At 40.3% G+C, this 26,155-nt stretch overlaps 1 protein-coding gene across 4 annotated transcripts in view; it reads left to right on the forward strand.

Moving 5' to 3' along the window:
- The window catches only part of AGPAT3 (1-acylglycerol-3-phosphate O-acyltransferase 3), a 90,765-nt gene extending 68,130 nt beyond the window's left edge, over nucleotides 1-22,635 (forward strand). For all 4 annotated transcript variants that reach the window (XM_030469630.1, XM_030469631.1, XM_030469629.1 and 1 more), the window contains 8 exons: nucleotides 4,681-4,907; nucleotides 9,406-9,575; nucleotides 9,776-9,937; nucleotides 12,600-12,753; nucleotides 13,205-13,307; nucleotides 16,357-16,432; nucleotides 18,612-18,810; nucleotides 19,466-22,635. In XM_030469630.1, coding sequence (XP_030325490.1) covers nucleotides 4,730-4,907; nucleotides 9,406-9,575; nucleotides 9,776-9,937; nucleotides 12,600-12,753; nucleotides 13,205-13,307; nucleotides 16,357-16,432; nucleotides 18,612-18,810; nucleotides 19,466-19,554 — 1,131 coding nt within the window. In that variant the 5' untranslated portion in view covers nucleotides 4,681-4,729 and the 3' untranslated portion in view covers nucleotides 19,555-22,635. The remainder of the gene's footprint in view (nucleotides 1-4,680; nucleotides 4,908-9,405; nucleotides 9,576-9,775; nucleotides 9,938-12,599; nucleotides 12,754-13,204; nucleotides 13,308-16,356; nucleotides 16,433-18,611; nucleotides 18,811-19,465) is intronic.
- The last annotated feature ends 3,520 nt before the right edge of the window (nucleotides 22,636-26,155 follow it).

A 26,155-nucleotide genomic window follows, 5' to 3' on the forward strand; every position in this document is an offset into this window, starting at 1 on the left:
AGTCTTGTATGGGTAGGTGAGGGAAAAGTTGCCTATGGTAATGATTTTCATAGCTGCTTTGAAAAGAAAGCCTGAGTTGGATCATCAGAAAAATCTGGAAGGTAGGAAATATAGTGAGGGAAGAAACATTTTCTTTAGCTCCTGACTGCTGCTATTTGTACCTGTATTCCCAATATACATGCAACAGACCATGGAACAGATAATCCTCACTTTGAATTAAAAAATAGCTTTTAATTTTCCATGTGTGTTTTCGATGAGCAGGGTTTGTAGAATTCTGAAAAATGGTGAGGAAAAACCTGATAAGACAAGGCCAACAAAATACCTTTTGTACTGCTTCTGACTTGCAAGGTTATTCACCTTTTTTTATAGATAGGGTTTATCAAGTTTTTGCAGCCATCAAGGAGGCTTACAAAGCTCAGTTTGAAAAGCAGAGTATTTTACAACATGTTGGTAAAAGGTAGGATTCAGTATTGTAAGGTTTTCTTTGAGTTCCTCAATTAGCAAAAAGGCTATGAGGTAGGTAAAATACCAGGATTCAGGGTGGAGACAGCACATCAGTACAGAAGATGTCTGTAATTAATTTCATAAGTGGAGATAAATATGGTATGGTAGAGCAGAAGCAGCTGGAAAATGTCAACAGCATGCTCAGAAAAACTGAAGGCAAAAGGCTAGTAAGTACCAGCTGCTGCTGTTTTTGTTATGGTCAAACACATTAATTCTCACTGGGTTGGAATATTAGAATCAGTGGACCAATTTTGTAGTTTCATGCTGATATTTGTGCAATGCTTCATGAGCTTCACAGGAACTGTGCACGTGACAGCAGTAAATTAATTAAAACCTGTAATTTGACCTGGAAATACTAAATTATAGAATGATTAATTGCTGAATTCTTAGTTTTGAGTTCATAAATTACCATATTTTCATGAATTGGCTGTAATGTACTTGGTGCACATTGTGCGTCTGCTTTTTTAACCCAATTTCTTAATGAAATGAGGCCATCTCTGTCATTCTCTCTTCTGACGGCTTTTGAACTTGGTGGCACATTTCAGTGGCATTTAACAGGGGGGGTAGAATTCTTGAATCAGTTTAATCATTAGGACTTTCATGAATGTAGAAAGCTGAATAAAGGAAAATGTTGTAGTCCTCCTTCTACTGGGAGGCCCATAGTATCTTTTGAATACCAGAGAACCCATCAGAAGATGGAGCCTGGAGACATGACTCAGGAAAGCTGTAGGACTTTTGCCTCCTTCCCCTTTACTCAAGATGTATATAAATAAGGGAGGTGGCCCAAAAGTATGCAAAGCATTGAAGAACTTTTTCATCAGAGAATGCAAAGATCAGTGCTATGGGGAATGGTCTCTGGTTTTATGAAAGTTTGGTTTGAACTGGGTGTTATTTTTGGGGCTGTCCTGCAGCATGGCTGTGGAAAGTAGGCACTTGGCAAGGATGTGAAAGCAGGGAGAATACTAAAGTTGCCTGCAGTTCTCAGTGCAGCTGCATAGAAGCAAATGGGAGTTTGGGGGAGAAAGGTCCATGCTGTGAAGTTGCAATGTGCTTTAGAAAAAGAAAAGGGAAAAAAAAATTACCAGCAGGTCTTTGAATATGCATGTGATATGGATGTACTTTAAAATAGAAAAAATGAATAGTGCTGAGACTTGCTGTCTCAAGATAGGGAAGGTGTTATTTCCTAGACACTTCACTTACCTGATCTCTGTATATGTGTCAAAGGCAAAAGTGTTTCTTCTCTGCATTCCAAGAAATACTGTTTTTCTCAGCCTGACCACAGGTGGGATTCAGCAAAACAGCTGCTGATTGCCCTTTGGCTCTTAGCTTGTCCCTGAATTACCTGGCTATCCTATATGGGCAGGAATGCAGAAAAGTAAAGAAATCCTGGGTTAAGATTAACTTCTAATTATCTTAAAGGTTAAAGTGAGAGGTTGGCAAGACGCACCCTGGCAGATTCTGTATCCAGCATTGAAACTGGAAGACAAGAACCCATTTTTTAGCTGATCCCTGTCTGTTTTAAGAGGAAATGGAAGTAAGCCAGCTGTGTTTCGTGCAGCAATTGGGCAAATGCTGTCCTTGAAAGGTGTCAGAGAGTAACCAGCTATGTTTTGGCTGCTCTTCTCTTTATTCTGTAAAATACTGGTAAGTCTTCCAGTCCCCAGATGCAGAGGGGTGCAGTGAGCCTGGGTGCTGTTGCATGAGGGGGCTGTGCTGTCTGGTCTGACAAAGTCATGCAGCTCTGGAGTCCCAGCAGAAAGAGATGGTGCCCAGCAGGTGGGGTGCAGCACTGGTCTGGCACAATAAATCCTGTTTTCTGTGTGTATTGAAGCTGGAGGAGCAACGTGGCACAATACCTCCAGCTCTCTGATAAGAAAGAATGCATCTCTTTGGGTCTGTAATACAGGAATATTATATAAAGGGCAAATACCAGAGTGCTCCAGGCTTTGTTCAAAGCAAAAAGGCTGTGAAAGTGAAGCCAATCCATTTTATTTAAGGTTAATACTTGGCATTTCTATTCTTCCTCATGCTATTTGTATGTGCTTTGAGCTCTTGTCCGGAAGGGGCCGAGTTGTCCATTGAAAGGCAGTAAGTACTCATCTAATGACTATTATAAACGTGGTCATCAGCAAAGCTGCTTTCACATGGCTGTACAGAATCTATGTAGGGATTAAAAAAATAGCTGGGGGAGCAATGGGGAGAGAGATTGTTCTTTTCTGGTTTGCTTGAACTGTTTTTGAGAGAAAACAGATGAAGACAATTACTCTGATCTTGGGAGTGAAGAACATGGTGCTTAATGTTTGGGCTGCTTAATCCATTGACTTGAAGAGTATGACAGTGGAAAATTTAAATTGAGCCCATTGCTGTGTTAGGGAACCAAACACTAAATGCCATGGCTGTCTTCTGTAGGGTACATGTGAATGCTGGTGCAGTGTTTTGGCCATATGAGACAACTGTACTCTGCAGCCCTTTGCTTTTTTTTAAAACAAGTTGCTTCCCAACAACTGCTCACCAAAATAATTTATTAATGGAAGAAATGTTTTTTCCCATTCTTACAAGAAAACATAAGAAAATTCAAATTATTTACTCTTAAGTTTAAGTGTTACCTTGTTCATCTTGCTGTGCTTTCTGTGGTAGGCACAATAGTGGCTCTGTTGAAATAGACTTTTTTTTCTCTTGGTAATGTGCATCTGAAGTGGGTAGATTACTAATGATGTAAATAGATTTGAATTGTGCAGAAGCTAGACACTCTGCTCCTTGAAAGGCAGTACCTGATTTGTAGATGAGACAGTAGAAAACAAGCTGTTTTGTAAGTAAAATTGCTGTTTAGTTTTATAAATAGCAGCACTCTGTTAGCAAGTGGCAAATGAAAATGTTTTGGTTCTTCACAGCTGGCATGTCCTTTAATTCTGGGCATTGGGAACTTCAGCATCACCTTCATGGGCTTGACTTGCTGGAAGTATTTGTTACCATCTACTGGTTGTTCTGGTTATTTGCAGCAGTGGCAAAGACAGAGCGTATTTGGCTGTCGCAGAAAGTTAGAGTCATGTTTCTGTTTTATGGGTGAGACACTGAGGCTGTGGTTTGACATACTGGTTGGCCAGAAGTTGTAGGACTTCTGGTACTCAGTGGATAAAAATCTAATGGCTTGTTGCATAAACTTTGTAGGGTTAATTGGCAGGATTTGTCTTGGATCAGGCTTGTCTGAGTTCCTATGTCTTGCTGTTGGTTCATGCATCACTCATCTTCCTGTACTTGGTATAAATACAGTACATGCTTCAGGTGAAGTGCTCTGGCTACTTCAGTGGAATCAAGATTCTGCGCCACAGCCCTGTCCAGATCAAGTTTGTACTGCTGCACACCCTGAAGTTTTCCTATGGCTTCCACACCCACACTATCTGGTATATTTTATCATGCAGCTGTGGCTTGACATAGTGAGAAGTTACTAAGGTTGCTCCAGCATAATTTCCTGATGTGGAAATAGTTAATTTCCATTTCTGTGCCTTAGTGTTTACCAGACTCACTCTCTGGGTGACCAGCCCTGTTCTTTCCATCCCAAAAGTCACTGCAGGATGAAGAACCTGCTCCTCAGGTGGGCTGTTGTATTCTTCTAGTCAAAGCAAATGCCTAACAAATTCTCTGTAGCTCCCAGCAGCTCTCTCTTGGTTCTTGTTTGGAAGGTGTGTGTGCAGAGAGGTGGCTTTGAAGGCAGATCAGGCAGGAGTTGGTTTGTTTGCATAGCTCCAAAGGCTCCACATGCTATTTATTGGTTGTGGGGGCTAGGACTCCACTTGGAGTTCAGGGACAGCAACCCCTGAAGGTACAGCAGTCACTGTGCAGTGTTTACCCACTGGGGCTCACTGTGGGTGCAGTGTTCCTCCCAGCATTAAGTCTAATTATATGATCTTTGTCTGAAGAGAGGTGCAAGAGCCATCTTCAGCAAACAATAATCTTCTTAGTGGGCTGTAAATTACAAATAATGATGCCTTCTTATCTTCGGGAGCGATTTGCACCATCAGCAGTGACAATAAAGACTCATATGAGGCAGGCATGGAGAGCAGAGTGTTTATTGAACTGGGTTCCTATTGCTTAGGCCACGTGGAATGTTTCAGGGCTCTTGCTTTGCTCTTCCTCAGGGTTTCTGTATCCAATTTGATTCTTTTCTTTCTCTTTCAGGACAATTATTCTGAGTGACGGCCCTTGCAAGCGCTTCTGAGTGGTTATCATGGGCTTCATTGCCTTTCTGAAGACCCAGTTCATAGTTCACCTCCTCATTGGGTTTGTCTTTGTTGTGAGTGGACTGATCATTAACTTCATTCAACTATGCACACTTGTCCTCTGGCCCGTCAACAAGCAGCTCTATCGCCGAGTAAACTGTCGCCTTGCCTATTCCCTTTGGAGCCGTGAGTATGCCCAAAGGGGGTGGGAGGGATGGGGATGGGCAGTGGGCTTTGTGTCTCTTTTTGTTAAAGAAAAAGATATATGTTCACATATGTATATGGACACACGAGAGAGAAATGTTAAGTTAGGTGTAGACTCAGAGATGTTAATCTTTTCTGAAATACTGAGAAAACATTAAAAAGTCAAGGGACTGATACATATTGTCACTCTGTTATTCAAAGAAGTGGGAAGCCAGGCTCCTCCGCACCCCCAGCCCTATCTTGACTGGCAGGTATAGCTGATTTTGTCCCAATACCGGCTTCATCTAGCATCAGAACATGTGCTAAGTGATGGGGAAGGACAAATTCAGAGAAACTGCTTCAGGTATTGAGTATACATGAGATACTGACTACTTAATTAGGAGGCCAAGCCGACTGTGTGGTCTGCAGAGAGAGGTGTCTGTCCCAAAGTATCTAGAATAGGTGGCTCTATAGCTGAGTTGTGTGACAACCTTAGAGTCCTCTTGCACCCTGCAGTGTGCATCTGTGATATCAGTGTCTGCTCTTGTGGGCAATTTGTCCCTCTTCTTTGCCTGTGAGATGTCTCTACAGTGTGTGCAGCTGCTTTGTTCTCCTCCTTAAGATGTTTGCAAAACTTCTTCCCTGTGGATGGCATTTTTTTTCTCCGTATACAGCTTAAAAGGGGATTAGATTTCTAAAATGAATGTTTAGAGGGCTCCTTAGTCCAAATGTCACCTCCTGTTTCAGCAGTGAATCATCTAATTTGTTTCCATTTTCCATCCCCTCCTGGTATGCATGGCTACTTACCTTAGTGCTCAGCATCCAACTCCCACTTCGGGTAAATGAGTCATCTAAATGAGTACTTAAATTATAGTTGAGTGGTCCATTGACAGGCACCCACATTTCTTAAATCATTGATGTGAAGTACTACCAACAAAGCCTCTCCAAAATCTCTCGTTGAGTTTCTTCTTAAGCTTGTTCCTTGCCCTTCCTGTGCTTTTTGTCCTACCTAGTGAGAATATTGTCTGAGAAGCACTGGAGAAAGGAAATTAAATAGAGACTGGCAGGCAAACTGTCATGAGAAAAGGTATTGTAATGGAAGAACTGATAAGTAGGAAGTTCAAAATTAGCTTGGTTGGAGGAGAGTAGAGGTATGTGGGAATTTTTTGTTGTTGTTTGCTTATAAGAATTTCTTAATGTGCTTTTAATAATGTAGAATCTGATCTCATACTCAAAATTACTATTGCACTAATAGTCTGGCTTTTCTGAGGATATGAACTGCTTATGCCTGTAAGGCTTGTAGGGTCAGACACTTGATTTCTACAAGTTAGCATTGTGCACGAAAAATCATATTTTAAATGCCACTATCTTATATTTTGTGTACACTGGAAACAACCTACACTATTGCTGAAAAAGACTTGGAGAAGCCAAGTAGGTTTGTACCTAGGATAACCTGTCATGTATAGCCTATTATAAATTAAGTGATTGAGAAATTAATCTTTGAAAAGTAATGTAAATGTTCTGTGGGGCTGCAGAATCGTCATGGTCTGTAGTGGTAGAGCTGACAGAATTTACACTTCAGTTGTAATTTATAACCAATTAAGTAAGCCATATAAATGCAGCAGTTCAAATGTTGCCTTGCATAATGAAACTTATTTCATTATGTAGAAGCTTTTTGGTAATCAACCTGTACCTTGATGATTAGTTCCAGATGTGATGTTTTGCTTGCTTACTCCAAGCTGTTTAGTTTCAGGCTGAGGGTTCATGTCAGAGCTGTCAAGAACAGAAGTTGCTCTTCCTGTCCATGAGAGGATCAATGTGCAGAGGTAGACACACAGGTGATCATGCATCTGGCTATGCATTATAGCCTGCTGAAAACCAGGCTCTGTTCTTACTGTATCTCTTCTCAAATACATAAAGTACACCTTTGGAAGGTGAAGGATATAGACTCTATACGGTGTTCATGGCAGACATTTAAGGAAAAAAAAAATCTGTTCAGCTCTTGCCTCATTGTAAACACTTTGCAGCATATGTAATTCGTGGCGGGTAGTCTGTACCTCTCCTACATCACCTCCTTTCAGATGACTCATGCCTTTGGAGAGCACAGCACATTTGATTTAGTATGGTTGCAAAAAATGATCTCTCAAATATTAGTACTTTAAACAAAAGGGTGCACCGTGCCTCTTACTTGCTTTGTTTCCAGGTGGCTTTGTGAGCCCTCACACTCTCCTTTGGTGTGTGGGAACCCTGGTTGCAGGAAGGGGTTTGTTGTAGCAAGCAAGGTGTTACTCGACTTCTACAGGAAGTGTCCTGAGCTCTCTGCAAACATTATCATCCCATTGCTCAGAAGGATGGGCTTGCTGTAGCATCGGCAGGATTGGTGCTACCCAAAATAACTTTAACCCACACAGCAAAAAATTGTGGAAGTGAGCCCACTGCCACTTATGGTTACATCATTTTTCAGTACACTTGTGAGGGACAATCTGTTTCCTCATATTAATTCTCTGACTCGTCAGCCCTCCTCTCTCAGTATGAACTCTGGCAGATTTCATAGCAAAGCTTCCTCCACTACTTTAGAGTGAATGGCACAAGAAATACTCCACAGAAAATCACCTACATGTGACTGCAGAATTTTATTTCTGCTTTTAAAGAAGAAACACCCATTTTGTTTTATTTTTGATAGCAAGATGTAGCAACTGTAGCAGATATTGGAGGTGTTCCTCCTTAGTAGATAGACAGCAACAGAAAGGGAGAATCATTGAGAGTTTCACAGTGTGTTTAGTACTGCTACTACATTCTCCTGGCTACCTACTTGGAAGAGCATATCTCTCAACTGTGAGAGGACACTCTTGCTGTCCTCCTCCCCTTTTACTGAGCCAGAATAACCAGAGCAAGAAAGGTAAGCAGTCACATCATTTGCAAAGAGCAAAGCTGGAAAGCAGCAATAGGAATCTCCAGTTGGTATAAACTATTATTCTGACTTTTCTCTGCTGTATTTCCAGTTGACCAGGCTTATGGTGTCTTGATCAAAGTTGCATAACTTTGTCATGCCTCAAAATGAGTGAGTCTTGAAAATAGTACAGAGGAATAGCCTTGTGGAAAAGTAGTCATGTGATCAATATACATGCAAAAAATAATGCTAAAGAAGCTGTGTATCTTCTGTAGACCAGGACTGGTTTTCCCTATAATTTATCCAAATACTGTGTTTGCCTTCTCTCTGTGTTCCAAAATTGGACTCACTCTACTTTAGTAGGATGGAGTACCCTGTTGTGATCCCACTGATCAGATGCCTTTGAGCAGGAAGGTGCTGCTCCATTTTGCAAAACTAGGACCTCTTAATGGAAAGCTGAAATCCTGCATGGCAGAATCTGTTAGTAGAGAACCAAGGGAAGTGCCTTCCATTTTTGACCCTGCAAGTTTGTTGTAGTAATGTAGAAAGAGCTGGACTTTTTAACAGCCATATTTGTGCAAACAGTTTTTGATTGCATCTGTATCTCATTGAAATGAGAAAATACCAGTGACTTTAGTTTGCATGGAAGCAAATCTTCCTATTGGGAGATTGGACTGTTCTCTTACTTTTTATAGTTGTCTCATGATAGAAGCAATGCCTTCCATCTGCCTGGTTGTACTGAAATGAGAGAAGTAGGCTAACCATAGCAACTACATTCAGTGCATACTGAATTTAAGTGGAAGGGTTTTTTTAAGATGAAAAAAGGGGAGGTGGAAAATAGGAAGAGTGAGTAATGAAAGAAATGTTCAGGGAGGAGTAACAGAGATGCTGGGATACTGAGAAGCTGAGGAAGACAGAGGAGAAAGGGCTTATTCTTTCTTTTGCAGTAAAAGAAAGACACAATTTACTATTCCTGGCTTTGTCCAGGTATTTTGATAAATTAGGGCATCATGATTCTCTGATGCTTCTGACTTTGGCCATAATACAGAACAAATAGAGTCCTGTGTTCTAATATTAAGATCTGTTGCAGAAATTCTATGGCACTATATCCCTTTAAGTGGTCTGTTTACCTCCATAAAGATTGTTTCATGTTGAGTAAAAGCGTTAGGCTGCATCTGTGCATAATTTGTATTCCACCTGGGAGAAACTGTACCCATTTAGTGGAGCAATCAACTGCTCAGCTGTTGGTTTTCAGACACAAAGTTTTGTTTGTTTGGTTTTTTTTCTTTATTTCCTCTTTTTTTTTTTTCCCAGTGATTGTGAAATTTCACCTTCATAATATAATAGCCCAACTTGTTACTGCTAAAATCACATTAAATTATCCATAATGCATATCTCTAGTGCCTTAAGTAATGCTTAAGGGTGGTGATGCTGTTTGGTCTGCACCTGTCTGAGCTCTCATTCCATCTCTGCTGGGTTGGATTGAAAAGGTGACGGTGTTATTGGGAATCAGAAGAGATAAGGCACTGAGCGAGGCTGGAGATTAAATGCTTAAATGCTTTCTGTGAGTGGCACCCCTAACTCCTCTCTCCATCTTCATCTGCTTGTCAGAGTTGGTAATGCTGCTGGAATGGTGGTCAGGCACAGAGTGCACCCTGTTCTCGGACGAGGCCACAGTGAAAACCTTTGGAAAAGAACACGTCATCATCATCTTGAATCACAACTTTGAAATTGACTTCTTGTGTGGCTGGACCATGACAGAGCGCTTTGGAGTGCTTGGGGTACGTAGGGCCATGAGCTTTCCTTCCATCTGTAGAACTGTAGGCCTGTTTAAAACCCATATGCATACAGTTTCTTTGCATTTGAGTTTCCAGATACAACTCCATGAACTCTTGTCATCTTAACCTTAATGTCTTTGTTTGATCTGTTAGTACAAATCAGCAAATGACTTTTTTTTTTAATTATTATTTTTTTCTCCAAGAGTTCCAAAGTTCTTGCTAAGAAAGAACTACTATACGTGCCCCTAATTGGCTGGACGTGGTACTTCCTTGAGATCGTTTTCTGCAAAAGGAAATGGGAAGAAGACAGAGATACAGTAATTGAAGGATTGAAACGTTTGGCTGATTATCCTGAATATATGTGGGTGAGTGTCAAGTTCCTCCTCTAGTATTGACTGGTAGAAGTGAAATGGTGATGGAGATACCCATGTGGTACTGTAGCCTTATATATCAGGAGAAGGTTTGCTCACTGCTGTCTTCAAGTGTTGTCAAGGAAAACCTGTGTGCTGTTCCAGGAGGTCTTTTGGGATATGCTGGTCAAGGGTTGCTCTGTTTGCCTGTTGGTAGGGGAAGTATTTAGGGAAACAGTTCAGAAGCTTGCATAGATGGTTAAAAGCTCAACAATAACTTATAAATCAGTCGTGTGTAATACTTGTTAATTTTGTCTGAACTTATTTTTAACTATTTTAGAACTATTTTGAACTATTTTAGAAAAAAAATCAAAACAGCCCATATTTGTCTACTAAATCTATATAACCTGGTAGGCTAAAAAGACATGTAAGAAGGTATCTTTTCTGGACAAATAATATGGGTGGGAGGGATTCACAGAGCATGGACTTTGACAGGGAGTTCTTGTTAGTAAATTCATTGATTTGTGAAATAAAAAAAAAAAGAAAAGTTTCCCCAAAGGCCTGTATGAGAACATATGGCAAGCTTACATCTGCCTTTGCAGTTATGCTTTTCCTTTTTATTTTCACATTACTTGAAGGGAAGGGTGAAGCATGTATGTTTCATTACCTGCAGTGTTGGTAGATTTTACTGCAGCAACATAGTGTTATAATCAACCCATTATTCTTTGATATGCAAACATTTCAAATGAGTGAAAAGCTTTGAATCTGAACGTTTTGATAAATTTACAGGTGTGCTTTCATAGCAGCTTATGTACTGTTATTTGGGTCATAAAATATTTCAAGAGACTTTTTTACATTTTAAGTGATTTTTCATTATTATCCATTACAGGTTGTTAAAATTAACATTGAAATAGTAAGCCTTAACTCACACATTGTAAATATATAATTTGTGATTTTCTTTCACTGCAGATATAAAAAATAAGAATCTGGAGTATGTATTTTAAAACTTCTTACTTGCTTGAATATATGGGTATGAACTAAACTTAATTTATATCCACCTGATTAATGTAAAATAAGGAGAAAACCCTACCAATTACATAATCTCAAGACTGCACTTTAGTTGCAGATCTGTACATTTTAATGATTCTGGAATTGAGAATGAAGGACTAGTCTCTAGGGAAAACAACTAGAAAATATAAATGCACAATGTAGTTAGCATTGATTATTTAAATCGAGGCTTCCTGCTTGGTACTTTAAATCATGATGAAAATTGACTTGAATAAATAGACTTTCTGATTTTTCTGCATTCTAAATGCCACAATCAGGACTGTCTGCACCACCTTCCTTCATGAGGTCTTTCTCATCTGTGCACTGCAGCACGAGCCATACCCTCCCTCACAGACGTGGTCCAGAAGGATCACTGCACTGATGCGTAGAAGAGAGTGAGAAGCTGGTACAGAGGAAAGAGCTTGCCTTGTAGCCTTGGCTAGAGATTTTGGGGTTACACTCTACCTCATGCTGTCCTCACCACTTGATGGGGGGGGGTTGGTCAGATTTTCATAATGAAGATGCCCTCAAGGGCCCAATGAAGTCAGCAGGACCAGCTCCCTTTCTCTGACTGCTCTCTGGCATGCCCAGAGCTCCTGTCTATGGCTTTGTGGTTTTAGCATTTGTTTAACTTGCCTTTTCTGGTGCTCAGAAAACACACTACAGAGAAAAAGTCAAGCAACCACAATGCTGACAGATAGCAGATGTATCTTTCTTCTCAGTGTCAACATTACAGCCTTGCACCATGCTGCTGTGACAGAGCAACAGCAACCTGCCCTCCTCCCTCCTTCCCCCTCCGTTGCTTGCCAGGGATGCAGGGGTTTGTGCATCAAAGTGCAGTCCTGTTTTCCATTGCTGGCATGATGGGAATGATACCCTCCTTTCAAAAAGGCCAGGGGTAAACAGAAATTGAGCTTAGGGCCCTCAGAAGGCCTTTTTTTTTTTTGTTTGCTCCTTGTCTTTGCATTTATTTCTGATCTCTCTCTCAACTAGAGCAGAGGCAATATAGAGGCTGGAGGAGGACAGACCAACATTTTGTGCTGCTTAAAGTCGGTATCAAAGTCTTTATTAGTTACTTAGGATACCACAGTCAGATTGGTGCCTTACAAGATGAATAAGGTAAGGGTTTTAGGGAAAGGTACATTTTTTATGAATGCAACCAATACAAAAATAAAATTTAAAAAAGCAAAAAAAAAAAAATAAGCATTCAGACAAGTGAGTCTCTGTTCAGATAAGTAATTGTGGTATGGGACAAATTTTAAATGTAGGTAAGTAGTTTTTTCCAAAAGTGGTTGTGTACTGATATTTGGATTGCTTTTTCAGATCTGTAGTTCAGTTCATCATCAGCCAGCCACAGTTTTCAGGGATTTTGCTTTTTTAAAGAAATTGTTTCAGACTTTTTGTTGCCTTAAATTTGGTACCATTGTTAAAATTATTTGTAATTTTAAATTAATTGTTAGCTGGTGCTTATGCCTAAATAGATACCGATCAAATGAGGCCAATTAAAGTGTGAAGTGCACATGCATGGAGGTATTTTTATTTTACCCAAATCTTCAGTGTTCTGCTTGGTTTCTTTTGACCTTAGGATGGTTTGTTTTTATTTTTTTCCCCTTTTGTTCCATTGTGCTAGTTTCTCCTGTACTGTGAAGGAACTCGTTTTACAGAGACCAAGCATCGTATCAGTATGGAGGTAGCTGAATCCAAGGGGCTGCCTAAACTGAAATACCACCTGTTGCCCAGAACCAAAGGTTTCACCACTGCTGTCCAGTGTCTCAGGGGAACAGGTACTGGGAAGCTGCTACTTGTTCTTTTTGTTAATTGTAGTGTGTTGTTTAGTATATGATGTGTAGCACCGTGTAGGATACTCTCTTGTTCATTAAGTCCATTACAACTGGTCAGTTGGCAGTAATAAGCATTCAGCATGTTAGCCATTTATTTGTGCCACATGGTTCTCAAATATCAATCTTAAAAAATAATAAACTTTTCATGTATCTTGTCATTGCTTAGTTCATCAGGTTCTCTTGTGTTTTGATAGCACACGCTACGTAGATGGCAGTGCCAGGTGGCTGTTACAGGTAAATACAACATGTAAACACAAAGCAGTAAAGGACACTGATACCTGACACCATTAGTGCAAGGCTTACACAAGGGCCTGTTGCTGTTCAGTGCAAGGATGCCAGCAATGTTGTTTCTAGAATTGCTGATCTAACAGCTGTATTTTCTTTTTTGTAACAGTTTCAGCAGTGTATGATGTAACACTAAATTTCAGAGGAAACAAGAACCCATCTTTATTAGGAATTCTTTATGGAAAGAAATATGAAGCAGATATGTGTGTAAGGTGAGCATATAATGATCGAGGTGAGCCCTAAGATGCATGTTTTGGCATGCTGAAGTGTATTCAGATTTTACAGGGTAATGTCCTTTTACTGTAGTCCCCTTTTCCTTCCTCTTCAAGCTTCTCTGCTAGCAAAAACCCTCCCTATTTCTCCCTTACTTTAGTCTGCTGTCATGTATGAGATACCATGATATCACCCAGCAAGTCAGAGAGCTCTGGGCAGACTTTTTAAGCCTGGCTATCACCACCTTGTCCTTATGGGGTTTCCCCAAGGTTTGTGCAGTGAAGGCATTAACCTGCATTTACATTTTTTCTTCCTCTTCTGGGAACAGAAAACCCAACTTTCTGCCCCCTTCCTAGTCCCCTGGGAGCATATGCATAGTATAAATAACCTGTCCAACTCAAGTCTCTTGTAATAAATGGTGTAATGCTCCTTACTCATGCCAGTTCCTCTCCTTCTCTCACATGGTTTGATTAGCAGATTTGAAGCTAAATAATGCTGAAATTCAGATATTGTATGAATGAGGTGGTAGATAACATTCCTCATTACTCTTTTGCCTGAAAGAGTGACTGCTAGCACCTAACTCCATGCAGCACATACACGTGTGTATGCACGCATGCACATGCTTTCTCTTTCTTGCTTTTTCCTTGTTGCCTTCTGCTTTAAATGCTTTCATGTGATCATAAAAACTACCACACTTTCCTTTTCTTTTGTTTCTGCACCTGACAAGCAACCTGGAAGGTTTTTTCCACAGTTCTTTTCCACAGTTCATTTCTGTTTCTCTGAGGACTTCACCCACACTTTGGGAAATGTTGTTACATTATGGCGATGAGGTTGACGTTTGGTTTTTAATAGGAAAAGAAAAATAAATAAGCCTTGCTTCTACCTCCCCTACACACCTTTCCTCTCTTACTGTGACCTTTCCCCATATTGCAGGTGTGTGGCACTGGCTCTGTGTGTTATCTTTCTACAGAGCAGATGTGTCTTGCCAGAGCCTCCAAAGGTGAAAGGCTTTGTAGGGAGTCACACTGATTATCCACGGTGCCAAGGTATAGCAGCAGCAGTTTTGTGGAAGAAATCCTATAGCAGGGAAGGCAGTGTGCTGCAGCTCTGATGGGGAAGGGAAGGACATGCATTCCAGTTCTGTCCTCAGATACTGCAACTTCCACAGTATTTTAGACTTCAGTTGGAAAGAAGGCCTGCAAAGGTGGTGAGGAAGGAGATGGGGTCAGTCACTTGCAATGGGTTTCATTTTTGACTGGTTACACTTGCCAGACATCGTTGTGATGACAGGACATCATCAGTGACTTCTGAGGAGAGCAGACAACTTTTGCCAGCTAGCAAAACAGCCAGTTGGGTGGTTGCCATCTGTAATTCTCTACTGATGGCAGATGCCTGTAGTGTATCTAGCTAGATCTGGGGTACACGTGTGGATGTACATTTCTGTAACTATACAAAGAAAAGCAGATGCATGCAGTTAAATATCTTATGGCTTGCTAATGGTGGTGCAAGTTGGTTTTATTTATTGGTGATGTAGTGGGAGGAAAGAAGTGTAGTTTTCAATAGTCTTTAGAAGAGGCTTGAGCTCGTAAAATTCATATTGCAACATAAAATTAATAATTGTACCCTATTAAAGGAACTAATGCCCGTGTTCAGGTAATTTGGATTTAAAATATGTTTGCAGACTGAATCAACATTTTAAAGATGCTTTTCTATACTTGAGGCTTTTTCTCTGTTTAAGAGGAAACTATGAAAATAAGGAAATTATTTTTACAGGTTTTTTTGCTGCAAATTGAATGTGTCCTTAATGTGCCAGCAGACTTAGCTTAACTCAGAGAAAAGGAAGCACGTAAGCTCTTGTTCTTGGTGTATGCGTATGCCGGTACCTGTGCAGAGGTAAGCAGCTTAGCTCTCTGCAAAGGATTCCGTCTTTTTCCAGAGAAAATAAACAGCTAAATCACCAAATGTTGTTGCTGTGAGCACCCTCTAGTGGTGATCGTAATACAGCGACAACTTTACCGGAGAGCTTTCAGGGAATGAGTTTTCACTGAGCTTTTTGTTGAGCATCATTTATACTAATAGAGCAGCACCTCCTATTAGAGCTAATGAAAGCAAATCTGTAAAATCTGTTGTTCAGTTCGTTTATGGGATGCAGAAATTATTTTAGAAATGTATTGGAATCTCTTGCCTCTGCTGCTTCAGAGGCTTTAGTTTGTACTGCAGAAATACATCCCCAGGCTGAACTGCAGCAAATCATTTGTGTGTGGGATCACTGTGTCTAGAGTCTTCCCAGAGGTCACCCTTCAGTTCTTAGGGCCCAAGAGTCCAAGCGTTGCCAAAACATATTCTAGCTGAGCGTAAACTCTCTACAAACCCAGCAACTTCTTTCTGAACTGATCCAGGACTGAGCTGTGTGCCACTAAGAAAGGAGAAAATACATTTATTGAGTGTGTTGGTGGCTTGTCTTGGAGAATAAAAGAATGCAGGAAGCTGGTTAGCTTTTCACTGTTAGGAAGAGGCTCTTAGGTGACTGTTCTTGGTGAGGTCAGGTTGGTACCTGGGTGGGTTATAATTTTTGTATGCACCCAGAACTACATGACTCAGTCTGTAGGGCTGGAGAGGCAAGGAGAGAGAATTACAGTCTTTCCTTAGAGCTTGTATGAAGTAAATTTATAGCCATCCTGGTTTAACTAACAGAATGTAGCAAATTATCTTGGGGCTTACCACTTGCTTGTCTTTTCCCAGCTCTGGGTGCCTCTGTCTGAGCTCACTTGAGAATCAATTGGTGGCAGTTCTGGTGGAAGAAGAACAGTGTTTGAGTGGGAAATGCCTGATAGGAACATATACAATTCTTTTGTCTTAGGAATCTCAGTTTTAGGTGGACAGTTGGACTTACTTAAATCCTAGTTCTTCTCTGCATTTAAGACCTCTGCCACTAGTGTAACTTATGCACTTCACTGAATGGGAAAATCTTCCCTAGTAGAGGTTTAAAGGCAAAGACCTGGATTTTCTCTTAATTGTATTTATTTATTTTAATCTCTACTAAACTAGGAGATTTCCTCTGGAAGATATCCCTCGAGATGAAAAGGAAGCTGCAAACTGGCTTCATAAGCTTTACCAGGAAAAGGTAAAGAGCTTTGCTTTGTTTTCTTCTCTCTCTTTTGGGACTTTCACAGGGGTAGTGTATTAAGTCACTGAGTAATGCAAAATCTCCCAATGGATGGAGAGAAGAGATGAAAATATATATAATTTGGCATCCATACCTCAAACTGCTGGAAGGATCAGTACAGAAAAGCCCCTTGGCTGCAGAGGGCTGGCTAGTGTGTAGGGCTCAAATTGTCAGGAAGCACACTGGGATTCAGAGATGTGCCTGAGCTGCAAAAGACTAATAGCAACTCACTGTCTTTTTACATTCTTCAGCTCTTGGGTCTCTGTCATACATTTCTAAAAGCTCCATTTTCCCTGTGGGTGTTTTTAGGCACTCAGGAAGAGTGATAACTGTTTCATTGGAGACAGACAGTCCCAGCTCTTGGCCTCAACTCTCTTTTGCTTTCATGTTTCTTCCACTGTCACTTTCCCTTCTGCCTCCTGCTAATACCTCTGCAGTGGTGTGTGACATGGTACAGGCAGTCCCCAGGATCTGCTGCCAGAGACTGATGTAGCACAGGGCCAGCATGTCTCCAAGCTGCTCAAAGCTTTTCCTCATGTTTTTTTGCTTTTTTTGCCTTGGATGGTTAATTTCTTAACCATAGATTTAACAGTTCTATGGGGAGGAGGAGGAAGGACTGTAATTAATGTTGGTCAGCCCTAGTTGGTGTACTTGAAATGTGTATCTAGATTTTTTTGTCTTAATTGTCTTTGTGGAAAAACAGAGGAGCAGAGATGCTCTAACTGTCTTGGGTTTCCTTCTGCTCTGATGACCTATGCTGCAGCATTTCCATGTCTGTAGGCAGACAGCAGATTGTTCTGAGTTTCATTTTCATTTTTTTTCATTTTAACATTACATGGTATTTGAACAGTTAAGCTCTAATTCAGTTAAAGGGGAAGTAGTCTTCAGTAGCTGTCACCATCTTCATCATGTCCCATTAGCAGGTGTATCAAGCTAGCCTGTAGGTCAGCTAGTGTAATATGGCATTTGAGAGATTAAAAATACATACATACGTACATACAAATATATATATATTAAAAACAAATTGGGATCTTTGAATCCTACTTCCTGTTTCAAGGAACATGCCATCATGTAACTCCCATGTGAAAAGGTTCTTAGGTGCAAGAATGGAGGAGCAGACATTAAATTATATATTGCAGGGGTGGTCTTTCTCTGCTTGGTTCCTGCTTTGTTCAGCAGTGAATGGAGAGCTAAGTAGATGCAGCACAGAACACTTGACTCCACTTGGTGCCATTCCTTGGGCAGAATGTGCTCCTCTGCTTGCAAATGAAGAGCTTGGTGTTCCTTGCTGGTGTTGGCTGTACCTTCATTGAACTTTGATGTGAGGTGTTGCTGGGGAGGTATTACTTAAGCAAGTGGATTTTATATATATTGAACTTACTGTGGTAGAAATATGTTGTAATAGGAATGCTTAAAGTTCTCTTCCAGCACAGACGGTGAATCCTTAAAAGGTTGTGTTATTGTCAAAGAATGCCTTGCACTTCCCTCACCTTCCTAAGGGAAGGGAAAACAAAAATAGATTAAATGGGGAAAAATAAGAAATAGCCATACTTGAGCTTCCCTTGGTAATGGCTTGGAAACTTTATAGAATGTTCTTACAAGCTGAGAGTAGACTTTCACCATTCTGCTCCTTTGAGTTCTGTGTTTTATGTCTTTGTCCCTCTGCAGGCTCAGCTCAGGATACAGCTGTTTCTGTTCAAGCCTCGGGGTTATGGCTAGCACAGTGCTGTCTCTGCTGGTTAGCCTGTGCTTTGCCTTGCTCCTCTGGCTGTATTTACAGCACTTTTCTGCTGTGCTTTGCCGAGTCATGCTGACCTTTCTGGAAGTAAAAACAGAAAAAGCATCCAGCAAAGAAGCAGGTAGTGTCTGAGTTGGCCTCTGGCCTGACAAATAGGAGAGGTGAAGGTATCTGATAGTAGAGAGGCTGAAAGGGTTTCATTTTACCTTCAGAGGGCTAATATGGCAGCCTTGGTGGTCAACAGAAATGCCCAAATAAATGACAGCAGGTGAAAATGGATGCTGCATACTCTTGATGGGTATTTATCACTGATATTGTCCTTGCTGTTGTCCTGGAGTTGACAGGGTTTCGATTATGAACATTATGAACATGTTTTCTTCCATCTGCTCTTTCTCCCAGGATGCTTTGCAAGAGATGTATAATCAAGAAGGCATATTTCCTGGCCAGCAATTTAAACCTCCTAGGAGACCATGGACTCTCCTAAACTTTCTTTTTTGGGCCACAGTTCTCCTCTCTCCTCTTTTCACATTTGGCTTTGGAGTTTTTGCAAGTGGATCACCTCTCCTTATCCTTGCATTCCTGGGACTTGTTGGAGCAGGTAATAAAAGCAGAGAAGATGCTAAGCCCAGAATGCCAAGTAAAAAGATCCATTACCTTCAGTAACTTTGTATTAATTGATATGCATGGGGCTTGCAGAAGAGTACTTGGAGCTCAACTCTGTAGTCTTTATCATATAAGGTTTCTATTATTTAAAAAACTTTAATCCAGGCAGGTTTGTCTTCATATGTTAGGCAATATCTGTAGCAGTCAATAGCAAGTGAGTCTTGTAGCCTGCTATTATGGTGGCTGAAGGAGAAAAAACTTTTATTTCACACCTTGTCTGTGAATTTAAAAAAGAAACACCAACAATGCAAAAACAAGGAAACAAACAAATACAAAAACATCCAGCCACAACAAAAAAAACACAACTAAATCAAATAGCAGCCAGGAGCTTCAGTGTGCATACTACCTGTCCTGTTAATCAACACAGAAGTATTAATTATACTTTTAAATCTGGACTATCTTCCTCTTTTAGTGACATCTGACCTGTGATTCACGTGCAGCCTCCTACAGCACACTGTTGGTCTGTAGTCATTACTGTCTTAAGGAATGGGTCAACTCACGTTGGTTCAACTTGTGTGTTTACATGTAACTTCCTAAATCCTTGAATTGGTTTTAATTTGCCTCTCCCATTTCTCTGTTGTATTTTAAAGCTTCCTTTGGAGTTCGTAGACTGATAGGAGTAACTGAAATAGAAAAAGGCTCCAGCTACGGCAACCAAGAATTCAAGAAAAAGGAATAACTGACAGCTGCACTTCAGTACATATAACCAGACTGTGGTGTCCGAATAACTTCAGTTAAAAAACAACAACAAACACTCTAGAAACTATCTTTTTCTTAATAACTGATGACTAATATTAATGAATAAAACTTGAGCCAAGAATGAAGAATTTGGAGGCATCAACTGAAGAGAGCGCATCAACTTTCTGCCTGGTTAAGGAGTCCTGTAGTCAAACTATGGGAGAAAATCTGGGGTGGGGTAGAAGAAGAAACTAATTTTTCTTTCTTTGTTGGGGCACTTGGGGGTGGGGGGGAGAAAAGAGGGCATTGGCCATGGCCACATGCATCCTCAGATGACTGAATACACTGGTTTCTGTCAAGAGCACTACACTCACTTTTACAACAGGAGCCATTGAATGTTTTCTCTTGCTAAAGCCAACATGATGTTTGTTTATTTCCAACTTTTTTTTTTGTGTTAATAAGCCAGGAAAAAACAACCCTTCTCAAATTAACTGAAAGATGCTCATTGGGTCAGAGTGATTTTGAAAAAGGCTGTGTTATCATGGCTACAGGTGAAATCCCACATGTACACTGATACTCTTTATTTTCAGGCAACATCTTAAAACTTCTGTAATGCTGGAGAACAGATAGTGGAATTCAGAAGCAGTGCATTAGTGAACAGCACATACCATAGAGCAGACCCATTAGTACTTAAACAGTATAAAATTCTAATTGTATCTCCTGCTAACTGCTCAAGACTGTTTAATGTCAAAGTATTACTTCAGTCTCGAGTGTTGTTGGCCCTGTTTTGCATCATACAGGTATGATAATCTTGAATCTGTTTGGTATTGTTTTGTTCTCTGAATTAATGATGACTACGGGATTTGGAGTTGATCAAAGAAGGAAATTTATTCAGTTGTCCTGACGTTTTCTCTTTTTATTTCTGTTCACATCCCTCATCACCAAAGTCCAGTTCAGCCAAGCTCTCTCAGTGAACTGGGAGGCAGTAGCAGAAACCAGCACAGTAGTTTTCAAAATGTCTTCTTTTCCAAGAATTTGAATTTGAAAAGGAGAGGTCTGTAGCAAATCTGTTGTGAATACTGACATCTCTTGAACTTTGGATGAGAGTTTTGACATGGATTCACATGGAGCCAGGATCTGACCCTGTGTGCTGTAATGGTAGTGTGTGCTGCACTTTCTACTTGATCATGCTTTAGATGTTAATGTGAAATATTGCAAGGTGAGCTGTGCTGTTAAGCATTAGAAAGAGAATGAGGTCTCTTCAGGGATTTTAAATATGTTTAGTTTTGCTTGTTGACCTTTGGAGTTTTGTTTTGTTTTGGGTTTTTTTTTTTCATTGAAAATTAGAGATGAGAATCATGGCTGTACCTGTCTCTCTTTTTTTTTTCTTTTTTTTTTTTTCTCCTCCCCCTCCTTTCTTTTTACAAATGCACATTCTGAGGTTTTTATAGATTGCTGCTGGAAAATTATTTGTGGGCAGATGGGAACTTACCTGTATGCTCTAGTCTGAATGCCACAATCTGCATTTGGCTATGCTCATAAGTTGGCAAAACGGGTTGCAGGTCTACAGCTGAGGGCAGAAGCTGACCCTTGGGGTCTGTATTTTTAACCCAGCTGCCACTGGGATATTTATCTCACTTTTGTAAGGAGCAGATCTTATCAAGGCACTGGTCGTTATTTACATCTTTGCTCTAGCAACCAAGATAAGAGAGTAATAATTTACCTTCTTCTCATATTTACTCTAACTGTTGGAATGTAACCTCTTCTCCCACAGGTTTTTCTGTTTTCAAACACCGGAAGAACAATTTTGTGATTTAGAAAAACACTTTACTTGGGGTTGTCAGTCACTATTCTGTCATGCACTTGATTTTTATTTGTGGTCTTTTCAACCAGAGGATTGGAAGGATGAGCTATGTTGTCTGTCCCCTGTTAGATTCATCCTCACTGAATCATTGTACCCCATAGCCCCAGAATTACTGTGTCATCTTTGTCCCCTCAAGAAATCTTCCCTAAGACAGGGGATGCAAAACTGTTGTTATTTTTAATGGAATTTGGAAATACCCTTTGGGAATTGAGGAGAACAGAGCCTTGCCATGACTTTGGTTTTCTTTGCTGGATGTTTTTGTTCTCTGTCTTTAAATATGGTTAGACATCCATATGCTGATAAAGACAACTCTGACTAGAAGCAGCAGGCTTTTCTTTCTTCTTCTTCTTCTTTTTTTTTTTTTTTTTTTTTTTTTTTTTTTTTTTTTTTTTTTTCCTTTTTTTCTTTTTTTTTTTTTTTCTTAAGTAATTCAGTAATGGATAAAATTCTTGCTTCTTAGAAGGATATTACAAATACTGTATTCTTGCTTCCTGAAGATGATATTCAGTATATATGAATTGTGCTGGCTTAGTAGAGTGAGGCTTGCAAAGCAGGCTGACCCTTGACTATGTTTTATACTTATATTTTGAGCAGTGTATTAATGGCATGACAAGAATGTCACAAAATAAATCCCTTCTTAATGCAGAGAAGAGGGGAGAGGCTTAAAGGAGAAAGGGATTAGTAGCCTTTCTCTTTACGGGATCCTTTTCTCCTCTTAGTGCATGTAACTCCCTGTTAGGAATCATGGGATTAGTGCATGTACATCAAGGGGAGAATAATCAACATTTCATATTTTTTTTAACCACAACTTGGTAAAAAACCTGGTCATGCTTTCTTTTTGAAAATATAATAAATACATCATCGGTTACATAAATTTTGCTCTTATAAACAAACATATCAGTAACCCTTTGGAAAAGTGAAATATATAGCAATGCACAAAACAGTACAAAATCAACCTAAATCTCTTGGTTTTGAATTTTATCTCCTCAAATAGGAGTTTTTATACACACATGCGTGCACATGTACACAGAGTATGTATAAATTAAAATGACTGGGAATAGCTGAAGTTAATGTGACTAATGAAGATTAGCAGGTGGCTTGGGTTGGAAAAGTGAGCATAGATTTTATATCTTATTTTCTTCTGGTTTAATAGAACATAGCTTGTATATTTGACTACCAAGCCCTTTAAGAGCAATAATAAACAAAAATATATCGTGACTTTCGTCTTTTGCTTTTCAACCATGTTAGGTTTAATAAACTTAGAGCTGTAGGAGGGTTTTATCTCTCTACCTTTCAAAATATTCATTTATTGCTTGATTGTTTAGACTAAATACCATGTTCTCCAGTATGGACTTGCAAGCTGACTGCCATGGGGTTCAGCACTGACACCGAGGGTGAATGGTTCTCAGACTGCTGTGGACAGATGCTGTGCTCCTGGCCCTTGCAGTGCTTCTCGTTGTCATAAAGAAAGAGGGATGTTGCTCTGAAAGTGGGATTTGCAGTTCCCAGGTAGCATTGTGTTAACCTACCTCTTAAGAACCTGGTGGGAGAGCTTGGAGACTGCTGGCGTTGTGGCATCTCCTGGTTAGGCAGGCACAAAAAGCTGATGCTGCAGATGGAGCAGATAGCTGGTATCAGAGGGCTTGGCTCAGTAGACATCACAGTTCTCTGTTGCTCGCTGTGGGCTGAATGTGCTCTTGAAATTGACTTCGCATTGCTGAACAAAATACCTGTCTCTGGCACAAAGAGCATGGGCAATGTCCCTTTGTTCTGCTTTAACTTATCTTGAAGGGCTCTACACTTAAATGCTGACCAATGAATATGACTGCTGCCTTTGTCTGAAGTCAGAGTCCTAGTATTCACAGAAAAAGTGAGTGTGTCTGCTTTCTTCTATGTGATGCCACTTGTCTCCATCTGCTATGTCTATATATTTGCTTGCCTGTATTTTCTGCAGATGGTTCAGTTCTGACATCTCAGCTGGAACTTGGAGCATTCCAGTTCAACCAGGTCTATAGGAATCCTCTCACGGACCTGGAGTTTTGTCTTCCTGCATTTTGGCACTGGTTGGCACGCTCGATAGGTCTGAAGTGGCATAGTGGTGTTAAATGATTATAATGCAGCTTTGCTGCTTCAGGATAAAGCAGGGAAGAGGAGTCCTTCCCTAGGCCATCACTGACAGGTCACGAGTCCCTCTGTCATTGATGAAGCCAGTAAAAGAGAACTGGGACAAGGTCTTTGCTAACAGTTGGAGTAACAAGCAAGCAGGGTCACTGAACATCTGATAATTTCTAAAGATAGTTTTTCTCTGGGACTACCCCAAAATCTGGTTTTGATTAAAGAAATGTAGCACTGGAGGTTTTTAATAAAACACTATGCAGGGTGTTTCAGGTTGAAGACAGGGGATATTAACATATTTTGTCATGGGGGAGAAGTATGTGTGAAGTAAGTCCAAGGGTGAGACTGGACAGACCTAGGCCAAGTGTATTTCATTCAGGTGCTGGAACCTAATGTAGAGAAAGTGTAAAATCCATTCCTCATTTCCTTTGAAAATCAGATGCAGTGGTAGAGCTCACAGCATCTCCTGGATGCCTGTGCACTTGCATCACTTGCTGTGAAGTTCACAGCAGATGATGATTTGGTTTATGCCTGTGGAAAGAAGCCCATCCCTGTAAGAGTAATGCTGAATTTCTGCTATGACCCAGTTTGTCACAGCTACTCCTTTCCATGTTGCTGAACATTTTGGTCTGTCCTGGGCTGCTCCAGGGCTGCCAGCACTTGAGTGAAGCTGGGATTTGAATCAGGTGGCAGTCATCCTGAGAACTGCAAGTTGCATCAGTGGAAGGAGGGACACTGATGGGTCCAACCAAATTCCTGCTCAGAGAAAAGTGAGAGATTGCCCTGAGCTTTGCAAATCAGAGATCAGTGTCTGTGTGGGGAGGCAAACTCCCAATTCTTAGTGCAAATATCAAACCTCCTGGGCACAATTTCCATGTTGATGTGATTGGGGTAAGAATTCGTCTTGAAGGACTGAGCTCCTTGTTACAGCTGGCAACTCTTATATTTGCCACACTTTCCCCCTATTTATCTAGACTAGTTTATCTGAAGGTCTCAGCAGTCTCTCCCTCAAGATCCTTGCAGTTTATTGGTTGTGGATTTTTTAATCTGCTGTGGTTTGAAAGAAAAACTTTCTAAAAATCTAATGTTACAGGGTCTGTGCCACATTTTGTAGCTACCAAAAAATACCATGAAAATATTTTACACTTTGGAACTGGGAAAGACAGTGGACTGGCATCTGTAAGGCAAACACGTCGTGTTTCTCCTGACCTCAGCCTCCCTAGGCTTGTGGAAAGCTGCCTGTATTTCTTAAAATATTATACTTGCAAAAACTGAAGCTTCTGACTTAACTGTGAAGCAAGATAATTTGTGCACTTTCACTTCTGAGAGCAGTTGTTGATTGTCAGAGTGTTGCTGATGGTCTGTTTCTACAAAGCTTTCCATATAAGAGGAAATCTATTTTTAAAATAGACACTTTAGCAGAAACTGAAATATAATAATATTCTAAAAGCTAAATTGGAAATACTCTTTGGGGTTGGGGGTACCGCTACCAGTTTGCAGTCTTAGGCAAGTTGTTGGGTTTTTTGTTGTGGATTTATTGAATTTTAAGTTTTATTTTGGCCAAACACACTGCTTCATCAGTCACACTGTGAAATCTTACTTGTGAAGGGGGAGACAGAGCGGGCAGCAGAGGCTAATCAGGAATGATTGATTTTTTTTTTTTTCCCTTCCCAAAGCATGAAGTGGTTCTGTATTCCTCCTTTGCTATGTGCATGTGCCACCTGTGCAGAGAGACGAGCTGTGCCCCTTTGTGCTACTTGGCTTCAGCTTTGTCAGAGCTGTCTGTACCTTGTGACACCTGAATGCTCCTTGCCTGCATGCCAGGCAGCCACTGTCAGCTGGCGTGTTGCTCACTCCTAAAGATCACCAGCAAGTACTTGTAGCTTTAATGAAAACCTTCTCTCTGAGAAAACTCACCATCTTTAGCTTGATGGGTTTGTTACAATCATGTCATTTGGAAGGAAGTGTTAAGTACCAGATGGTCATCATTAGCCAAATCTAATGAATAATAAACTGCATACAGGGTACACATTTATTGTGCACGTGTATATATTTTTGTACGTTTTTACAGCTCTTTCCTACACTTGATTTTATGATGTTGAGAAGCGGCGTGTCTGAATCTGGTTAAAAACAAGGAGCTACTTAGAAAACCCAACCCTGTCACCTACTGTAGTTTCTACTAAGAACTGTGCCCAAATACGCAGATTTACAGTGCTATGCAAACATTACTCTGTAAGTTGTCTCTTACATTTTGCTTAAGTAGGTCACGCTGTTTTTACTGGGCTTTCAGAAAAAAGATGAGCACGAAAGACTCGTGTTGTAAAATAAAATAGCTTTGGCTGTGTGAAAGTACTGTATATTAGAATCTCATTCACGCTTTCAGTTGCTTATGTTAGCTGGACGTGATCTTTATACACAACATGCTGGCATAGAGGGGTTTTAATGGTGATTGAATGAAAATAGATGACTGCCCAGCATGCTGGGTTTTTTGTAATGTTACTGAGTTAAGTAGCCAATAATGTAACTTGAAGACCTGCTTCCTTTTCCTATTTGCCACTTGTTTTTTTGTAACTAAACGTGCACTAAGGGCTATTTCCTTTTTGTTTGGGTTGATTTTATTTCT

This window comes from Calypte anna, chromosome 1 (assembly GCF_003957555.1).
Source record: "Calypte anna isolate BGI_N300 chromosome 1, bCalAnn1_v1.p, whole genome shotgun sequence".
Taxonomy (NCBI): Eukaryota; Metazoa; Chordata; class Aves; order Apodiformes; family Trochilidae; genus Calypte; species Calypte anna.